General features: G+C 51.5%; 1 protein-coding gene across 3 annotated transcripts in view; it reads left to right on the top strand.

Annotated features, from left to right (window-relative positions):
- LOC140493434 (CD82 antigen-like) overlaps window positions 1–18,599 on the top strand; it is a 173,363-nt gene that overhangs the window by 69,412 nt on the left and 85,352 nt on the right. For all 3 annotated transcript variants that reach the window (XM_072591864.1, XM_072591865.1, XM_072591866.1), the window contains exon 3: window positions 9,509–9,581. In XM_072591864.1, coding sequence (XP_072447965.1) covers window positions 9,509–9,581 — 73 coding nt within the window. The remainder of the gene's footprint in view (window positions 1–9,508; window positions 9,582–18,599) is intronic.

The raw sequence follows: 18,599 nt of genomic DNA, 5'->3' as shown, positions 1-18,599 counted from the left end.
TCCCTGTAGATAAATACAGGAAACCCCTCAGTGACTTCCCCTGTAGATAAATACAGGAAACCCCTCAGTGACTCCCCCTGTAGATAAATACGGGAAACCCCTCAGTGACTCCCCCTGTAGATAAATACAGGAAACCCCCCCGGTGACTCTCACTGAAGATAAATACAGGAAACCCTTCAGTGACTCACCCTGTAGATAAATACAGGAATCCCCTCAGTGACTCTCCCTGTAGATAAGTACAGGAAACCCCTCAGTGACTCTTCCTGTAGATAAATACAGGAAACCCCTCAGTGACTCCCCCTGTAGATAAATACAGGAAACCCCTCAGTGACTCTTCCTGTAGATAAATACAGGAAACCCCTCAGTGACTCCCCCTGTAGATAAATACAGGAAACCCCTCAGTGACTCCCCCTGTAGATTAATACGGGAAACCCCTCAGTGACTCCCCCTGTAGATTAAAACAGGAAACCCCTCAGTGACTCCCCCTGTAAGTAAATACAAGAAACCCCTCACTGAATCTCCCTGTGGATAAATACAGGAAACCCCTCAGTGACTCTCCCTGTAGATAAATACAGGAAACCCCTCAGTGACTCTCCCTATAGATAAATACAGGAAACCCCTCAGTGACTCACCCTGTAGATAAATACAGGAAACCCCTCAGTGACTCCCCCTGGAGATAAATACAGGAAACTCCTCAGTGACTCTCACTGTCGATAAATACAGGAAACCCCTCAGTGACTCACCCTGTAGATAAATACAGGAAACGCCTCATTGACTCCCCCTGTAGATAAATACAGGAAACCCCTCAGTGACTCCCCCTGTAGATGAATACGGGAAACCCCTCAGTGACTCTCCCTGTAGATAAAGACAGGAAACCCCTCAGTGACTCCCACTGTAGCTAAATACAGGAAACCACTCAGTGACTCCCCCTGTAGATGAATACGGGAAACCCCACAGTGACTCTCCCTGAAGATAAATACAGGAAACCCCTCAGTGACTCCCCCTGTAGATAAATACAGGAAACCCCTCAGTGACTCTCCCTGTAGATAGATAAAGGAAACCCCCCAGTAACTCTCCCTGTAGATAAATACAGGAAACCCCTCAGTGACTCCCCCTGTAGATAAATACAGGAAACCACTCAGTGACTCCCCCTGTAGATAGATAAAGGAAACCCCCCAGTGACTCTTCCTGAAGATAAATACAGGAAACCCCTCAGTGACTCCCCCTGTAGAAAAATACAGGAATCCCCTCAGTGACTCTCCCTGTAGATAAATACAGGAAACCCCTCAGTGGCTCCCCCTGTAGATAAATACAGGAAACCCCTCAGTGACTCCCCCTGTAGATAAATACGGGAACCCACTCAGTGACTCTCCCTGGAGATAAAGACAGGAAACCACTCAGTGACCCCCCCTGTAGATGAATACGGGAAAACCCTCAGTGACTCTCCCTGTAGATAAATACAGAAAACCCCTCAGTGACTCCCCCTGTAGATAAATACAGGAAACCGCTCAGTGTCTCCCCCTGTAGATAAATACAGGAAACCCCTCAGTGACTCTCGCTGTAGATAAATACAGGAAACCCCTCAGTGACTCTCCCTGTATATAGAAACAGGAAGCCCCTCAGTGAGTCCCCCTGTAGATAAATACAGGAAACCCCTCAGTGACTCCCCCTGTTGATAAATACAGGAAACCCCTCAGTGACTCTCCCTGTAGATAAATACAGGAAACCCCTCAGTGACTCTCCCTGTAGATAAATATGGGAAACCCCTCAGTGACTCCCCCTGTAGATAAATACAGGAAACCCCTCAGTGATTCTCCCTGTCGATAAATACAGGAAACCCCTCAGTGACCTCCCATGTAGATAAATACAGGAAACCCCTCAGTGACTTCCCCTGTAGATAAATACAGGAAACCCCTCAGTGACTCTTCCTGCAGATAAATACAGGAAACCCCTCAGTGACTCCCCCTGTTGATAAATATGGGAAACCCCTCAGTGACTCCCCCTGTAGATAATTACAGGAAACCCCTCAGTGACTCTCCCTGTAGATAAATACAGGAAACCCCACAGTGACAGCCCCTGTAGATAAATACAGGAAACCCCTCAGTGACTCCCCCTGTAGATAAATACGGGAAACCTCTCAGTGACTCACCCTGGAGATAAATACGGGAAACCCCTCAGTGACTCCCCCTGTAGATAAATACAGGAAACCCCTCAGTGACTCCCCCTGTAGATTAATATGGGAAACCCCTCAGTGACTCTCCCTGTAGATAAATACAGGAAACCCCTCAGTGACTCTCCCTGTAGATAAATACAGGAAACCCCTCAGTGACTTCCCCTGTAGATAAATACAGGAAACCCCTCAGTGACTCCCCCTGTAGATAAATACAGGAAACCCCTCAGTGACTCTCCCTGTAGATAAATACGGGAAACCCCTCAGTGACTCCCCCTGTAGATAAATACAGGAAACCCCCCCGGTGACTCTCACTGAAGATAAATACAGGAAACCCTTCAGTGACTCACCCTGTAGATAAATACAGGAATCCCCTCAGTGACTCTCCCTGTAGATAAGTACAGGAAACCCCTCAGTGACTCTTCCTGTAGATAAATACAGGAAACCCCTCAGTGACTCCCCCTGTAGATAAATACAGGAAACCCCTCAGTGACTCTTCCTGTAGATAAATACAGGAAACCCCTCAGTGACTCCCCCTGTAGATAAATACAGGAAACCCCTCAGTGACTCCCCCTGTAGATTAATACAGGAAACCCCTCAGTGACTCCCCCTGTAGATTAAAACAGGAAACCCCTCAGTGACTCCCCCTGTAAGTAAATACAAGAAACCCCTCACTGAATCTCCCTGTGGATAAATACAGGAAACCCCTCAGTGACTCTCCCTGTAGATAAATACAGGAAACCCCTCAGTGACTCTCCCTATAGATAAATACAGGAAACCCCTCAGTGACTCCCCCTGGAGATAAATACAGGAAACTCCTCAGTGACTCTCACTGTCGATAAATACAGGAAACCCCTCAGTGACTCACCCTGTAGATAAATACAGGAAACGCCTCATTGACTCCCCCTGTAGATAAATACAGGAAACCCCTCAGTGACTCCCCCTGTAGATGAATACGGGAAACCCCTCAGTGACTCTCCCTGTAGATAAAGACAGGAAACCCCTCAGTGACTCCCACTGTAGCTAAATACAGGAAACCACTCAGTGACTCCCCCTGTAGATGAATACGGGAAACCCCACAGTGACTCTCCCTGTAGATAAATACAGGAAACCCCTCAGTGACTCCCCCTGTAGATAAATACAGGAAACCCCTCAGTGACTCTCCCTGTAGATAGATAAAGGAAACCCCCCAGTAACTCTCCCTGTAGATAAATACAGGAAACCCCTCAGTGACTCCCCCTGTAGATAAATACAGGAAACCACTCAGTGACTCCCCCTGTAGATAGATAAAGGAAACCCCCCAGTGACTCTTCCTGAAGATAAATACAGGAAACCCCTCAGTGACTCCCCCTGTAGAAAAATACAGGAATCCCCTCAGTGACTCTCCCTGTAGATAAATACAGGAAACCCCTCAGTGGCTCCCCCTGTAGATAAATACAGGAAACCCCTCAGTGACTCCCCCTGTAGATAAATACGGGAACCCACTCAGTGACTCTCCCTGGAGATAAAGACAGGAAACCACTCAGTGACCCCCCCTGTAGATGAATACGGGAAAACCCTCAGTGACTCTCCCTTTAGATAAATACAGAAAACCCCTCAGTGACTCCCCCTGTAGATAAATACAGGAAACCCCTCAGTGTCTCCCCCTGTAGATAAATACAGGAAACCCCTCAGTGACTCTCGCTGTAGATAAATACAGGAAACCCCTCAGTGACTCTCCCTGTATATAGAAACAGGAAGCCCCTCAGTGAGTCCCCCTGTAGATAAATACAGGAAACCCCTCAGTGACTCCCCCTGTTGATAAATACAGGAAACCCCTCAGTGACTCTCCCTGTAGATAAATACAGGAAACCCCTCAGTGACTCTCCCTGTAGATAAATATGGGAAACCCCTCAGTGACTCCCCCTGTAGATAAATACAGGAAACCCCTCAGTGATTCTCCCTGTCGATAAATACAGGAAACCCCTCAGTGACTCCCCCTGTAGATAAATAGGGGAAAACCCCTCTGTGACTCCCCCTGTAGATAAATACGGGAAATCCCTCAGTGACTCCCCCTGTAGATAAATACAGGTAACCCCTCAGTGACTCTCCCTGTAGATAAATACAGGAAACCCCTCAGTGACTCCCCCTGTAGATAAATACAGGAAACCCCGCAGTGACTCTCCCTGTAGATAAATACGGGAAACCCCTCAGTGACTCCCTCTGTTGATAAATGCACGAAACCCCTCAGTGACTCCCCCTGTAGATAAATACAGGAAACCCCTCAGTGACTCTCCCTGTAGATAAATACAGGAAACCCCTCAGTGACTCTCCCTGAAGATAAATACCAGAAACCCCTCAGTGACTCTCCCTGTAGTTAAATACAGGAAACCCCTCAGTGACTCTCCCTGTAGATAAATACAGGAAACCCCTCAGTGACTCTCCCTGTAGATAAATACAGGAAATCCCTCAGTGACTCTCCCTGTAGATAAATACAGGAAACCGCTCAGTGACTCCCCCTGTAGATAAATATGGGAAATCCTGAGTGACTCTCCCTGTAGATAAATACAGGAAACCCCTCAGTGACTCTCCCTGTAGATAAATACAGGAAACCCCTCAGTGACTCTCCCTGTAGATAAATACAGGAAACCCCTCAGTGACTCTCCCTGTAGATAAATACAGGAAACCTCTCAGTGACTCCCCCTGTAGATAAATATGGGAAACCCCTCAGTGACTCCCCCTGTAGATCAATACGGGAAACCCCTCAATGACTCCCCCTGTAGATAAATACAGCAAACCCCTCAGTGACTCCCCCTGTAGATAAATACAGGAAACCCCTCAGTGACTCTCCCTGTAGATAAATACAGGAAACCCCTCAGTGACTCCCCCTGTAGATAAATATGGGAAACCCTGAGTGACTCTCCCTGTAGATAAATACAGGAAACCCCTCAGTGACTCTCCCTGTAGATAAATACAGGAAACCCCTCAGTGACTCTCCCTGGAGATAAATACAGGAAACCTCTCAGTGACTCCCCCTGTAGATAAATATGGGAAACCCCTCAGTGACTCCCCCTGTAGATCAATACGGGAAACCCCTCAATGACTCCCCCTGTAGATAAATACAGCAAACCCCTCAGTGACTCCCCCTGTAGATAAATACAGGAAACCCCTCAGTGACTCTCCCTGTAGATAAATACAGGAAACCCCTCAGTGACTCCCCCTGTAGATAAATATGGGAAACCCTGAGTGACTCTCCCTGTAGATAAATACAGGAAACCCCTCAGTGACTCTCCCTGTAGATAAATACAGGAAACCCCTCAGTGACTCTCCCTGTAGATAAATACAGGAAACCTCTCAGTGACTCCCCCTGTAGATAAATATGGGAAACCCCTCAGTGACTCCCCCTGTAGATCAATACGGGAAACCCCTCAATGACTCCCCCTGTAGATAAATACAGCAAACCCCTCAGTGACTCTCCCTGTAGATAAATACAGGAAACCCCTCAGTGATTCTCCCTGTAGATAAATACAGGAAACCCCTCAGTGATTCTCCCTGTCGATATATACAGGAAACCCCTCAGTGACTCTCCCTGTATATAAATACGGGAAACCCCTCAGTGACTCTCCCTGTAGATAAATACAGGAAACCCCTCAGTGACTCTCCCTGTAGATAAATACAGGAAACCCCTCAGTGATTCTCCCTGTCGATAAATACAGGAAACCCCTCAGTGACTCTCCCTGTAGATAAATACAGGAAACCCCTCAGTGACTCTCCCTGGAGATAAATACGGGAAACCCCTCAGTGACTCTCCCTGTAGATAAATACGGGAAATCCCTCAGTGACTCCCCCTGTAGATAAATACAGGAAACCCCTCAGTGACTCCCCCTGTAGATAAATACAGGAAACCCCATCAATGACTCCCCCTGTCGATCAATATGGGAAACCCCTCAGTGACTCCCCCTGTAGATAAATACAGGAAACCCCTCAGTGACTCTCCCTGTAGATAAATACAGGATACCCCTCAGTGACTCCCCCTGTGGATAAATACGGGAAACCCCTCAGTGACTCTCCCTGTAGATAAATACGGGAAACCCCTCAGTGACTCCCTCTGTTGATAAATACAGGAAACCCCTCAGTGACTCCCCCTGTAGATAAATACAGGAAACCCCTCAGTGACTCTCCGTGTAGATAAATACAGGAAACCCCTCAGTGACTCTCCCTGAAGATAAATACCAGAAACCCCTCAGTGACTCTCCCTGTAGATAAATACAGGAAACCCCTCAGTGACTCCCCCTGTAGATAAATATGGGAAACCCTGAGTGACTCTCCCTGTAGATAAATACAGGAAACCCCTCAGTGACTCTCCCTGTAGATCAATACGGGAAACCCCTCAATGACTCCCCCTGTAGATAAATACAGGAAACCCCTCAGTGATTCTCCCTGTAGATAAATACAGGAAACCCCTCAGTGACTCTCCCTGTATATAAATATGGGAAACCCCTCAGTGACTCTCCCTGTAGATAAATACAGGAAACCCCTCAGTGACTCTCCCTGTAGATAAATACAGGAAACCCTTCAGTGACTCACCCTGTAGATAAATACAGGAAACCCCTCAGTGACTCTCCCTGTAGATAAATACAGGAAACCCCTCAGTGACTCCCCCTGTAGATAAATACAGGAAACCCCTCAGTGATTCTCCCTGTCGATAAATACAGGAAACCCCTCAGTGACTCTCCCTGTAGATAAATACAGGAAACCCCTCAGTGACTCTCCCTGTCGATAAATACAGGAAACCCCTCAGTGACTCTCCCTGTAGATAAATACAGGAAACCCCTCGGTGACTCTCCCTGTCGATAAATACAGGAAACCCCTCAGTGACTCCCCCTGTAGATGAATACGGGAAACCCCACAGTGACTCTCCCTGTAGATAAATACAGGAAACCCCTCAGTGACTCCCCCTGTAGATAAATACAGGAAACCCCTCAGTGACTCTCCCTGAAGATAAATACCAGAAACCCCTCAGTGACTCTCCCTGTAGATAAATACAGGAAACCCCTCAGTGACTCCCCCTGTAGATAAATATGGGAAACCCTGAGTGACTCTCCCTGTAGATAAATACAGGAAACCCCTCAGTGACTCTCCCTGTAGATCAATACGGGAAACCCCTCAATGACTCCCCCTGTAGATAAATACAGGAAACCCCTCAGTGATTCTCCCTGTAGATAAATACAGGAAACCCCTCAGTGACTCTCCCTGTATATAAATATGGGAAACCCCTCAGTGACTCTCCCTGTAGATAAATACAGGAAACCCCTCAGTGACTCTCCCTGTAGATAAATACAGGAAACCCTTCAGTGACTCACCCTGTAGATAAATACAGGAAACCCCTCAGTGACTCTCCCTGTAGATAAATACAGGAAACCCCTCAGTGACTCCCCCTGTAGATAAATACAGGAAACCCCTCAGTGATTCTCCCTGTCGATAAATACAGGAAACCCCTCAGTGACTCTCCCTGTAGATAAATACAGGAAACCCCTCAGTGACTCTCCCTGTCGATAAATACAGGAAACCCCTCAGTGACTCTCCCTGTAGATAAATACAGGAAACCCCTCGGTGACTCTCCCTGTCGATAAATACAGGAAACCCCTCAGTGACTCCCCCTGTAGATGAATACGGGAAACCCCACAGTGACTCTCCCTGTAGATAAATACAGGAAACCCCTCAGTGACTCCCCCTGTAGATAAATACAGGAAACCCCTCAGTGACTCTCCTTGTAGATAAATACAGGAAACCCCTCAGTGACTCTCCCTGTAGATAAATACAGGAAACCCCTCAGTGACTCTCCCTGTAGATAAATACAGGAAACCCCTCAGTGACTCCCCCTGTAGATAAATACAGGAAACCACTCAGTGACTCACCCTGTAGAGAAATACGGGAAACCCCTCAGTGTCTCTTCCTGTAGATAAATACAGGAAACCACTCAGTGACTCACCCTGTAGATAAATACAGGAAATCCCTCAGTGACACCCCCTGTAGATAAATACAGGAAACCGCTCAGTGACTCTCCCTGTAAGTAAATACAGGAAACCCCTCAGTGACTCTCCCTGTAGATAAATACGGGAAATCCCTCAGTGACTCCCCCTGTAGATAAATACAGGAAACCCCTCAGTGACTCCCACTGTCGATAAATACAGGAAACCCCTCAGTGACTCTCCCTGTAGATAAATACAGGATTCCCCTCAGTGACTCTCCCTGTAGATAAATACAGGAAACCCCTCAGTGACTCTCCCTGTAGATAAATACAGGAAACCGCTCAGTGAATCTCCCTGTAGATAAGTACAGGAAACCCCTCAGTGACTCTCCCTGTAGATAAATACAGGAAACCCCTCAGTGACTCACCCTGTAGATAAAATTAGGAAACCCCTCAGTGACTCTCCCTGTAGATAAATACAGGAAACCCCTCAGTGACTCTCCCTGTAGATAAATACAGGAAACCCCTCAGTGACTCACCCTGTAGATAAATACAGGAAACCCCTCAGTGACTCCCCCTGTAGATAAATACAGGAAACCCCTCAGTGACTCCCCCTGTAGATAAATACAGGAAACCCCTCAGTGACTCTCCCTGTAGATAAATACGGGAAACCCCTCAGTGACTCCCCCTGTAGATAAATACAGGAAACCCCTCAGTGACTCTCCCTGTAGATAAATACAGGAAACCCCTCAGTGACTCCCCCTGTAGATAAATACAGGAAACCCCTCAGTGACTCTCCCTGTAGATAAATATGGGAAACCCCTCAGTGACTCTCCCTGTAGATAAATACAGGAAACCCCTCAGTGACTCCCCCTGTATATAAATATGGGAAACCCCGCAGTGACTCCCCCTGTAGATAAATACAGGAAACCCCTCAGTGACTCCCCCTGTAGATAAATACAGGAAACCCCTCAGTGACTCCCCCTGTATATAAATATGGGAAACCCCGCAGTGACTCCCCCTGTAGATAAATATGGGAAACCCCTCAGTGACTCCCCCTGTAGATAAATACAGGAAACCCCTCAGTGACTACCCCTGTAGATATATGTGGTAAACCCCTCAGTGACACCCCCTGCAGTTAATATGGAAGCCCCTCACTGACTCCCCCTGTAGATAAGTACAGGAAACCTCTCAGTTTGGTCTCCCTGGCTCCACATACCAGCGGACTGTGTGTGTTTCTGTCTCGATTCCTGGCTCTCCCAGGTTGCCTCATGTTCCTGGATCTGTCCCCTACGCGGAGTTAGTTCTGTATCCCTCGCCCTCCCTTTCCTGTGGATTATGAGTGTTCCTGTTTTCTGTTTTTCCCTGACATGTTGATTGTTCTCTAGATTCTTGGAGCAGTTATCCTCGGCTTTGGCCTATGGATTCTCCTGGATAAGACCAGCTTCATTGCAGTTGTGCGTAAGTATCTACAGTTTTATCTGCCGACCGCTCGGCCGTGCCCTGTGGTTAAATACACGGGTTATACAAGAATTCTGGTTTTCCAAGCCCCTTTCCCATCTGGGAGCTTCAAGCCATGGAATCGTTGGGCCTGTTCGTTAACATGGACGTCCCTTTGGTAAAACAGTCCTCCTCAGATTTAAAGGTAACAGCTGACCTATCATCTGTTGCAGTTTGTGGAAGAAAATACCCAATCTCTCCCACAGTTTGTGAGTGGACATCTCTGCTGGGTGCTCTGGCCCTAATCCTCCGTCTATAACCCTAGTTGTACAATATCCAAACAGTGAAAATAGGTTATCGTTATCTACCCTGTCTTCTTTGGACAGCCATTGTATTTAACTTCATTTCTTCTCGAAAATACCCTCATCTATCCTTTCTCAGTCCACAATGGATCATTGCTGGTACTGAACTCCATCTGCCGCAGTTTTGCCCATTCACCTGGTCTATCGATATTCCTTTGTAATGTTATGTGACCATCTACACTCTCTACAATGTCACCGAACTTTCTCTCAGCAGCGAATTTGATTATATACATTTCTTTGCGATTATCCAAGGTGTTATTAAATGATGTGACAAATTGAAGTCGGAGCACAGATCCTTGTGGGACACCACGGGTCAGATCCGGCCCCGTTTGACTTACCTGCTCATTAACCCTCCGTTCTGTCACCTCTCACTCAAATTCCCAACTGTTGGAGCACTGCCCTGTTGTTGCACTGGTGCCCTATAGCCCTGTTACAGTGGAGCCCTGTTACAGTGGAGCCCTGTTACAGTGGAGCCCTGTTACCCTGTTACAGTGGAGCCCTGTTACAGTGGAGCCCTGTTACCCTGTTACAGTGGAGCCCTGTTACAGTGGAGCCCTGTTACAGTGGAGACCTGTTAGAGTGGAGCCCTGTTATAGTGGAGCCCTGTTACAGTGGAGCCCTGTTACCCTGTTGCAGTGGAGCCCTGTTACAGTGGAGCCCTGTTACCCTGTTACAGTGGAGCCCTGTTACAGTGGAGCCCTGTTACAGTGGAGCCCTGTTACCCTGTTGCAGTGGAGCCCTGTTACAGTGGAGCCCTGTTACCCTGTTACAGTGGAGACCTGTTACAGTGGAGCCCTGTTACAGTGGAGACCTGTTACAGTGGAGCCCTGTTACCCTGTTGCAGTGGAGCCCTGTTACCCTGTTACAGTGGAGCCCTGTTACAGCGGTGCCCTGTTACAGTGGAGCCCTGTTACAGTGGAGCCCTGTTACAGCGGTGCCCTGTTACAGTGGAGCCCTGTTACAGTGGAGCCCTGTTACAGTGGAGCCCTGTTGCAGTGGAGCCCTGTTGCAGTGGAGCCCTGTTGCAGTGGAGCCCTGTTGCAGTGGAACCCTGTTACAGTGGAGCCCTGTTACAGTGGAACCCTGTTACAGTGGTGCCCTGTTTCCCTGTTACCGTGGAGCCCTGTTGCCCTGTTACAGTGGAGCTCTGTTACTCTGTTACAGTGGAGCCCTGTTACAGTGGAGCCCTGTTGCAGTGGAGCCCTGTTGCAGTGGAACCCTGTCACAGTGGAGCCCTGTTACAGTGGAACCCTGTTACAGTGGTGCCCTGTTTCCCTGTTACCGTGGAGCCCTGTTGCCCTGTTACAGTGGAGCTCTGTTACTCTGTTACAGTGGAGCCCTGTTACCCTGTTACAGTGGAGCCCTGTTACCCTGTTGCAGTGGAGCCCTGTTACAGTGGAGCCCTGTTACCCTGTTACAGTGGAGCCCTGTTACAGTGGAGCCCTGTTACCCTGTTACAGTGGAGCCCTGTTACAGCGGTGCCCTGTTACAGTGGAGCCCTGTTGCAGTGGAGCCCTGTTACAGTGGAGCCCTGTTGCAGTGGAACCCTGTTACAGTGGAGCCCTGTTACAGTGGAACCCTGTTACAGTGGTGCCCTGTTTCCCTGTTACCGTGGAGCCCTGTTGCCCTGTTACAGTGGAGCTCTGTTACTCTGTTACAGTGGAGCCCTGTTACCTTGTTACAGTGGAGCCCTGTTACCCTGTTGCAGTGGAGCCCTGTTACAGTGGAGCCCTGTTACCCTGTTACAGTGGAGCCCTGTTACAGTGGAGCCCTGTTACCCTGTTACAGTGGAGCCCTGTTACAGTGGAGCCCTGTTGCAGTGGAGCCCTGTTGCAGTGGAGCCCTGTTGCAGTGGAACCCTGTTACAGTGGAGCCCTGTTACAGTGGAGCCCTGTTGCAGTGGAGCCCTGATGCAGTGGAACCCTGTTACAGTGGAGCCCTGTTACAGTGGAGCCCTGATACAGTGGAGCCCTGTTGCAGTGGAGCCCTGATGCAGTGGAACCCTGTTACAGTGGAGCCCTGTTACAGTGGAGCCCTGTTACCCTGTTACAGTGGAGCCCTGTTACAGTGGAGCCCTGTTACAGTGGAGCCCTGTTACAGTGGAGCACTGTTACAGTGGAGCCCTGTTACAGTGGAGCCCTGTTATAGTGGTGCCCTGTTACAGTGGAGCCCTGTTACCCTGTTACAGTGGAGCCTTGTTGCAGTGGAGCCCTGTTACCCTGTTACAGTGGTGCCCTGTTGCTGTGGAACCCTGTTATAGCGGTGCCCTGTTACAGTGGTGCCCTGTTATAGTGGTGCCCTGTTACAGTGGAGCCCTGTTACCCTGTTGCAGTGGAGCCCTGTTACAGTGGAGCCCTGTTACAGTGGAGCCCTGTTACCCTGTTACAGTGGAGCCCTGTTACAGTGGAGCCCTGTTGCAGTGGAGCCCTGTTGCAGTGGAGCCCTGTTGCAGTGGAACCCTGTTACAGTGGAGCCCTGTTACAGTGGAGCCCTGTTACAGTGGAGCCCTGTTGCAGTGGAGCCCTGATGCAGTGGAACCCTGTTACAGTGGAGCCCTGTTACAGTGGAGCCCTGTTACAGTGGAGCCCTGTTGCAGTGGAGCCCTGATGCAGTGGAACCCTGTTACAGTGGAGCCCTGTTACAGTGGAGCCCTGTTACCCTGTTACAGTGGAGCCCTGTTACAGTGGAACCCTGTTACAGTGGAGCACTGTTACAGTGGAGCCCTGTTACAGTGGAGCCCTGTTATAGTGGTGCCCTGTTACAGTGGAGCCTTGTTGCAGTGGAGCCCTGTTCCAGTGGAGCCCTGTTACCCTGTTACAGTGGTGCCCTGTTGCTGTGGAACCCTGTTATAGCGGTGCCCTGTTACAGTGGTGTCCTGTTATAGTGGTGCCCTGTTACAGTGGAGCCCTGTTACCCTGTTACAATGGTGCCCTGTTACAGTGGAGCCCTGTTGCAGTGGAGCCCTGTTACAGTGGAGCCCTGTTACCCTGTTACAGTGGAGCCCTGTTACAGTGGAACCCTGTTGGAGTGGAGCCCTGTTACAGTGGAGCCCTGTTACAGCGGTGCCCTGTTGCAGTGGAGCCCTGTTACCCTGTTACAGTGGAGCCCTGTTACAGTGGAGCCCTGTTACAGTGGAGACCTGTTAGAGTGGAGCCCTGTTATAGTGGAGCCCTGTTACAGTGGAGCCCTGTTACCCTGTTGCAGTGGAGCCCTGTTACAGTGGAGCCCTGTTACAGTGGAGCCCTGTTACCCTGTTACAGTGGAGCCCTGTTACAGTGGAGCCCTGTTACCCTGTTACAGTGGAGCCCTGTTACAGTGGAGCCCTGTTACCCTGTTGCAGTGGAGCCCTGTTACAGTGGAGCCCTTTTACCCTGTTACAGTGGAGACCTGTTACAGTGGAGCCCTGTTACAGTGGAGACCTGTTACAGTGGAGCCCTGTTACCCTGTTGCAGTGGAGCCCTGTTACCCTGTTACAGTGGAGCCCTGTTACAGCGGTGCCCTGTTACAGTGGAGCCCTGTTACAGTGGAGCCCTGTTGCAGTGGAGCCCTGTTGCAGTGGAGCCCTGTTACAGCGGAGCCCTGTTGCAGTGGAACCCTGTTACAGTGGAGCCCTGTTACAGTGGAGCCCTGTTACAGTGGAGCCCTGTTACAGTGGTGCCCTGTTTCCCTGTTACCGTGGAGCCCTGTTGACCTGTTACAGTGGAGCCCTGTTACCCTGTTGCAGTGGAGCCCTGTTACAGTGGAGCCCTGTTACCCTGTTACAGTGGAGCCCTGTTACCCTGTTACAGTGGAGCCCTGTTACAGTGGAGCCCTGTTACCCTGTTACAGTGGAGCCCTGTTACAGCGGTGCCCTGTTGCAGTGGAGCCCTGTTACTCTGTTACAGTGGAGCCCTGTTACCCTGTTACAGTGGAGCCCTGTTACCATGTTGCAGTGGAGCCCTGTTACAGTGGAGCCCTGTTACCCTGTTACAGTGGAGCCCTGTTACAGTGGAGCCCTGTTACCCTGTTACAGTGGAGCCCTGTTACAGCGGTGCCCTGTTGCAGTGGAGCCCTGTTGCAGTGGAGCCCTGTTACAGTGGAGCCCTGTTGCAGTGGAACCCTGTTACAGTGGAGCCCTGTTACAGTGGAGCCCTGTTACAGTGGAACCCTGTTACAGTGGTGCCCTGTTACCGTGGAGCCCTGTTGCCCTGTTACAGTGGAGCTCTGTTACTCTGTTACAGTGGAGCCCTGTTACCTTGTTACAGTGGAGCCCTGTTACCCTGTTGCAGTGGAGCCCTGTTACAGTGGAGACCTGTTACCCTGTTACAGTGGAGCCCTGTTACAGTGGAGCCCTGTTACCCTGTTACAGTGGAGCCCTGTTACAGTGGAGCCCTGTTGCAGTGGAGCCCTGTTGCAGTGGAGCCCTGTTGCAGTGGAACCCTGTTACAGTGGAGCCCTGTTACAGTGGAACCCTGTTACAGTGGAGCCCTGTTACAGTGGAGCCCTGTTGCAGTGGAGCCCTGATGCAGTGGAACCCTGTTACAGTGGAGCCCTGTTACAGTGGAGCCCTGTTACCCTGTTACAGTGGAGCCCTGTTACAGTGCAGCACTGTTACAGTGGAGCCCTGTTACAGTGGAGCCCTGTTATAGTGGAGCCCTGTTACAGTGGAACCCTGTTACAGTGGAGCCCTGTTGCAGTGGAGCCCTGATGCAGTGGAACCCTGTTACAGTGGAGCCCTGTTACAGTGGAGCCCTGTTACCCTGTTACAGTGGAGCCCTGTTACAGTGCAGCACTGTTACAGTGGAGCCCTGTTACAGTGGAGCCCTGTTATAGTGGTGCCCTGTTACAGTGGAGCCCTGTTATAGTGGTGCCCTGTTACAGTGGAGCCCTGTTACCCTGTTACAGTGGAGCCTTGTTGCAGTGGAGCCCTGTTACAGTGGAGCCCTGTTACCCTGTTACAGTGGTGCCCTGTTGCTGTGGAACCCTGTTATAGCGGTGCCCTGTTACAGTGGTGCCCTGTTATAGTGGTGCCCTGTTACAGTGGAGCCCTGTTACCCTGTTACAATGGTGCCCTGTTATAGTGGAGCCCTGTTACCCTGTTACAGTGGAGCCCTGTTGCAGTGGAGCCCTGTTGCAGTGGAGCCCTGTTACAGTGGAGCCCTGTTACAGTGGAGCCCTGTTACCCTGTTACAGTGGAGCCCTGTGACAGTGGAACCCTGTTACAGTGGAGCCCTGTTACAGTGGAACCCTGTTACAGTGGAGCCCTGTTACAGCGGTGCCCTGTTACAGTGGTGCCCTGCTACAGCGGTGCCCTGTTACAGCGGTGCCCTGTTACAGTGGAGCCCTGGTACAGCGGTGCCCTAGTACAGTGGAGCCCTGGTACAATGGAGACCTGTTACAGTGGTGCCCTGTTACAGCGATGCCCTGTTACAGCGGTGCCCTGTTACAGCGGTGCCCTGGTACAATGGAGCCCTGGTACAGTGGAGCACTGTTACCCTGTTACAGTGGTGTCCTGTTACAGTGGAGCCCTGTTAGAGTGGAGCCCAGTTACAGTGGAGCCCTGTTACAGTGGAGCCCTGTTACAGCGGTGCCCCGTTACAGTGGTGCCCTGTTACAGCGGTGCCCTTTTACAGTGGTGCCCTATTACACTGGAGCCCTGTTACAGTGGTGCCCTGTTACAGTGGTGCCCTGTTACAGCGATGTCCTGTTACAGTGGTGCCCTGTTACAGTGGTGCCCGATTACAGTGGAGCCCTGTTACAGCGGTGCGCTGTTACAGTGGAGCCCTGCTACAGCGGTGCCCTGTTACAGCGGTGCCCTGTTACAGCGGTGCCCTGTTATAGCGGTGCCCTGTTACAGCGGTGCCCTGTTACAGCGGTGCCCTGTTACAGCGGTGCCCTGTTATAGCGGTGCCCTGTTACAGCGGTGCCCTGTTACAGCGGTGCCCTGTTACAGCGGTGCCCTATTACAGTGGTGCCCTGTTACAGCAGTGCCCTGTTACAGTGGTGCCCTGTTATAGCAGTGCCCTGTTACAGCGGTGCCCTGTTACAGTGGTGCCCTGTTATAGCGGTGCCCTGTTACAGCGGTGCCCTGTTACAGTGGAGCCCTGGTACAGCGGTGCCCTAGTACAGTGGAGCCCTGGTACAATGGAGACCTGTTACAGTGGTGCCCTGTTACAGCGATGCCCTGTTACAGCGGTGCCCTGTTACAGCGGTGCCCTGGTACAATGGAGCCCTGGTACAGTGGAGCACTGTTACCCTGTTACAGTGGAGCCCTGTTAGAGTGGAGCCCAGTTACAGTGGAGCCCTGTTACAGTGGAGCCCTGTTACAGCGGTGCCCCGTTACAGTGGTGCCCTGTTACAGCGGTGCCCTTTTACAGTGGTGCCCTATTACACTGGAGCCCTGTTACAGTGGTGCCCTGTTACAGTGGTGCCCTGTTACAGCGATGTCCTGTTACAGTGGTGCCCTGTTACAGTGGTGCCCGATTACAGTGGAGCCCTGTTACAGCGGTGCGCTGTTACAGTGGAGCCCTGCTACAGCGGTGCCCTGTTACAGCGGTGCCCTGTTACAGCGGTGCCCTGTTATAGCGGTGCCCTGTTACAGCGGTGCCCTGTTACAGCGGTGCCCTGTTACAGCGGTGCCCTGTTATAGCGGTGCCCTGTTACAGCGGTGCCCTGTTACAGCGGTGCCCTGTTACAGCGGTGCCCTATTACAGTGGTGCCCTGTTACAGCAGTGCCCTGTTACAGTGGTGCCCTGTTATAGCAGTGCCCTGTTACAGCGGTGCCCTGTTACAGTGGTGCCCTGTTATAGCGGTGCCCTGTTACAGTGGAGCCCTGTTACAGTGGTGCCCTATTACAATGGAGCCCTGTTACAGCGGTGCCCTGGTACAATGGAGCCCTGGTACCGTGGAGCCCTGTTACAGCGGTGCCCTGTTACAGCGGTGCCCTGTTAAACTGGTGCCCTGTTACAGCGGTGCCCTGCTACAGCGGTGCCCTGTTACAGCGGTGCCCTATTACACTGGTGCCCTGTTATAGCGGTGCCCTGTTACAGCGGTGCCCTGTTACAGTGGTGCCCTGTTACAGCGGTGCCCTGTTACAGCGGTGCCCTGCTAGAGCTGTGCCCTGTTACAGCGGTGCCCTGTTACAGTGGAGACCTGTTACAGCAGTGCCCTGTTACAGTGGAGCCCTGTTACAGCGGTGCCCTGTTACAGCGGTGCCCTGTTACAGCGGTGCCCTGTTACAGCGATGCCCTGTTACAGCGGTGCCCTGTTACAGCGATGCCCTGTTACAGCGGTGCCCTGTTACAGTGTAGCCCTGTTACAGTGGTGCCCTGTTGCTGTGGAACCCTGTTATAGCGGTGCCCTGTTACAGTGGTGCCCTGTTACAGCGGTGCCCTGTTACAGTGGTGCCCTATTACAGTGGAGCCCTGTTACCGTGGTGCCCTGTTACAGCGGTGCCCTGTTACAGTGGTGCCCTGTTACAGTGGTGCCCTGTTACAGCGGTGCCCTGGTACAGCGGTGCCCTGTTACAGTGGAGCCCTGTTACAGCGGTGCCCTGTTACAGTGGTGCCCTGTTACAGCGGTGCCCTGTTACAGTGGTGCCCTGGTACAGTGGTGCCCTATTACAGTGGAGCCCTGGTACAGTGGTGCCCTGTTACAGTGGTGCCCTGTTACAGCGGTGCCCTATTACAGTGGTGCCCTGTTACAGCGGTGCCCTGTTACAGCGGTGCCCTGTTACAGCGGTGCCCTGTTACAGTGGAGCCCTGTTACAGCGGTGCCCTGGTACAGTGGTGCCCTGTTACAGCGGTGCCCTGGTACAGTGGTGCCCTGTTACAGTGGTGCCCTGTTACAGCGGTGCCCTGTTACAGTGGTGCCCTATTACAGTGGAGCCCTGGTACAGTGGAGCCCTGTTACAGTGGTGCCCTATTACAATGGTGCCCTGTTACAGCAGTGCCCTGTTACAGCCGTGCCCTATTACAGTGGAGCCCTGGTACAGTGGAGCCCTGTTACAGTGGTGCCCTATTACAGTGGAGCCCTGTTACAGCGGTGCCCTGTTACAGCGGTGCCCTGTTACAGCGGTGCCCTGGTACAATGGAGCCCTGGTACAGTGGAGCCCTGTTACAGCGGTGCCCTGTTACAGTGGAGCCCTGTTACAGCGGTGCCCTCGTACAGTGGTGCCCTGTTACAGCGAAGTCCTGTTACAGCGGTGCCCTGTTACAGTGGAGCCCTGTTACAGTGGAGCCCTGTTACAGTGGAGCCCTGTTACAGCGGTGCCCTGTTACAGTGGTGCCCTGTTACAGCGGTGCCCTGGTACAGCAGTGCCCTGTTACAGCGGTGCCTTGTTACAGTGGAGCCCTGTTACAGTGGAACCCTGTTACAGTGGAGCCCTGTTACAGTGGAGCCCTGTTACAGTGGAACCCTGTTACAGCGGTGCCCTGTTACAGTGGAGCCCTGTTACAGCGGTGCCCTCGTACAGTGGTGCCCTGTTACAGCGGTGTCCTGTTACAGCGGTGCCCTGTTACAGTGGAGCCCTGTTACAGTGGAGCCCTGTTACAGTGGAGCCCTGTTACAGCGGTGCCCTGTTACAGTGGTGCCCTGTTACAGCGGCGCCCTGGTACAGCAGTGCCCTGTTACAGCGGTGCCTTGTTACAGTGGAGCCCTGTTGCAGTGGAACCCTGTTACAGTGGAGCCCTGTTACAGT

This window comes from Chiloscyllium punctatum, chromosome 22 (genome assembly GCF_047496795.1).
Source record: "Chiloscyllium punctatum isolate Juve2018m chromosome 22, sChiPun1.3, whole genome shotgun sequence".
NCBI classification, from domain to species: Eukaryota; Metazoa; Chordata; class Chondrichthyes; order Orectolobiformes; family Hemiscylliidae; genus Chiloscyllium; species Chiloscyllium punctatum.
This window is presented reverse-complemented; position numbering and strand designations above follow the sequence as displayed.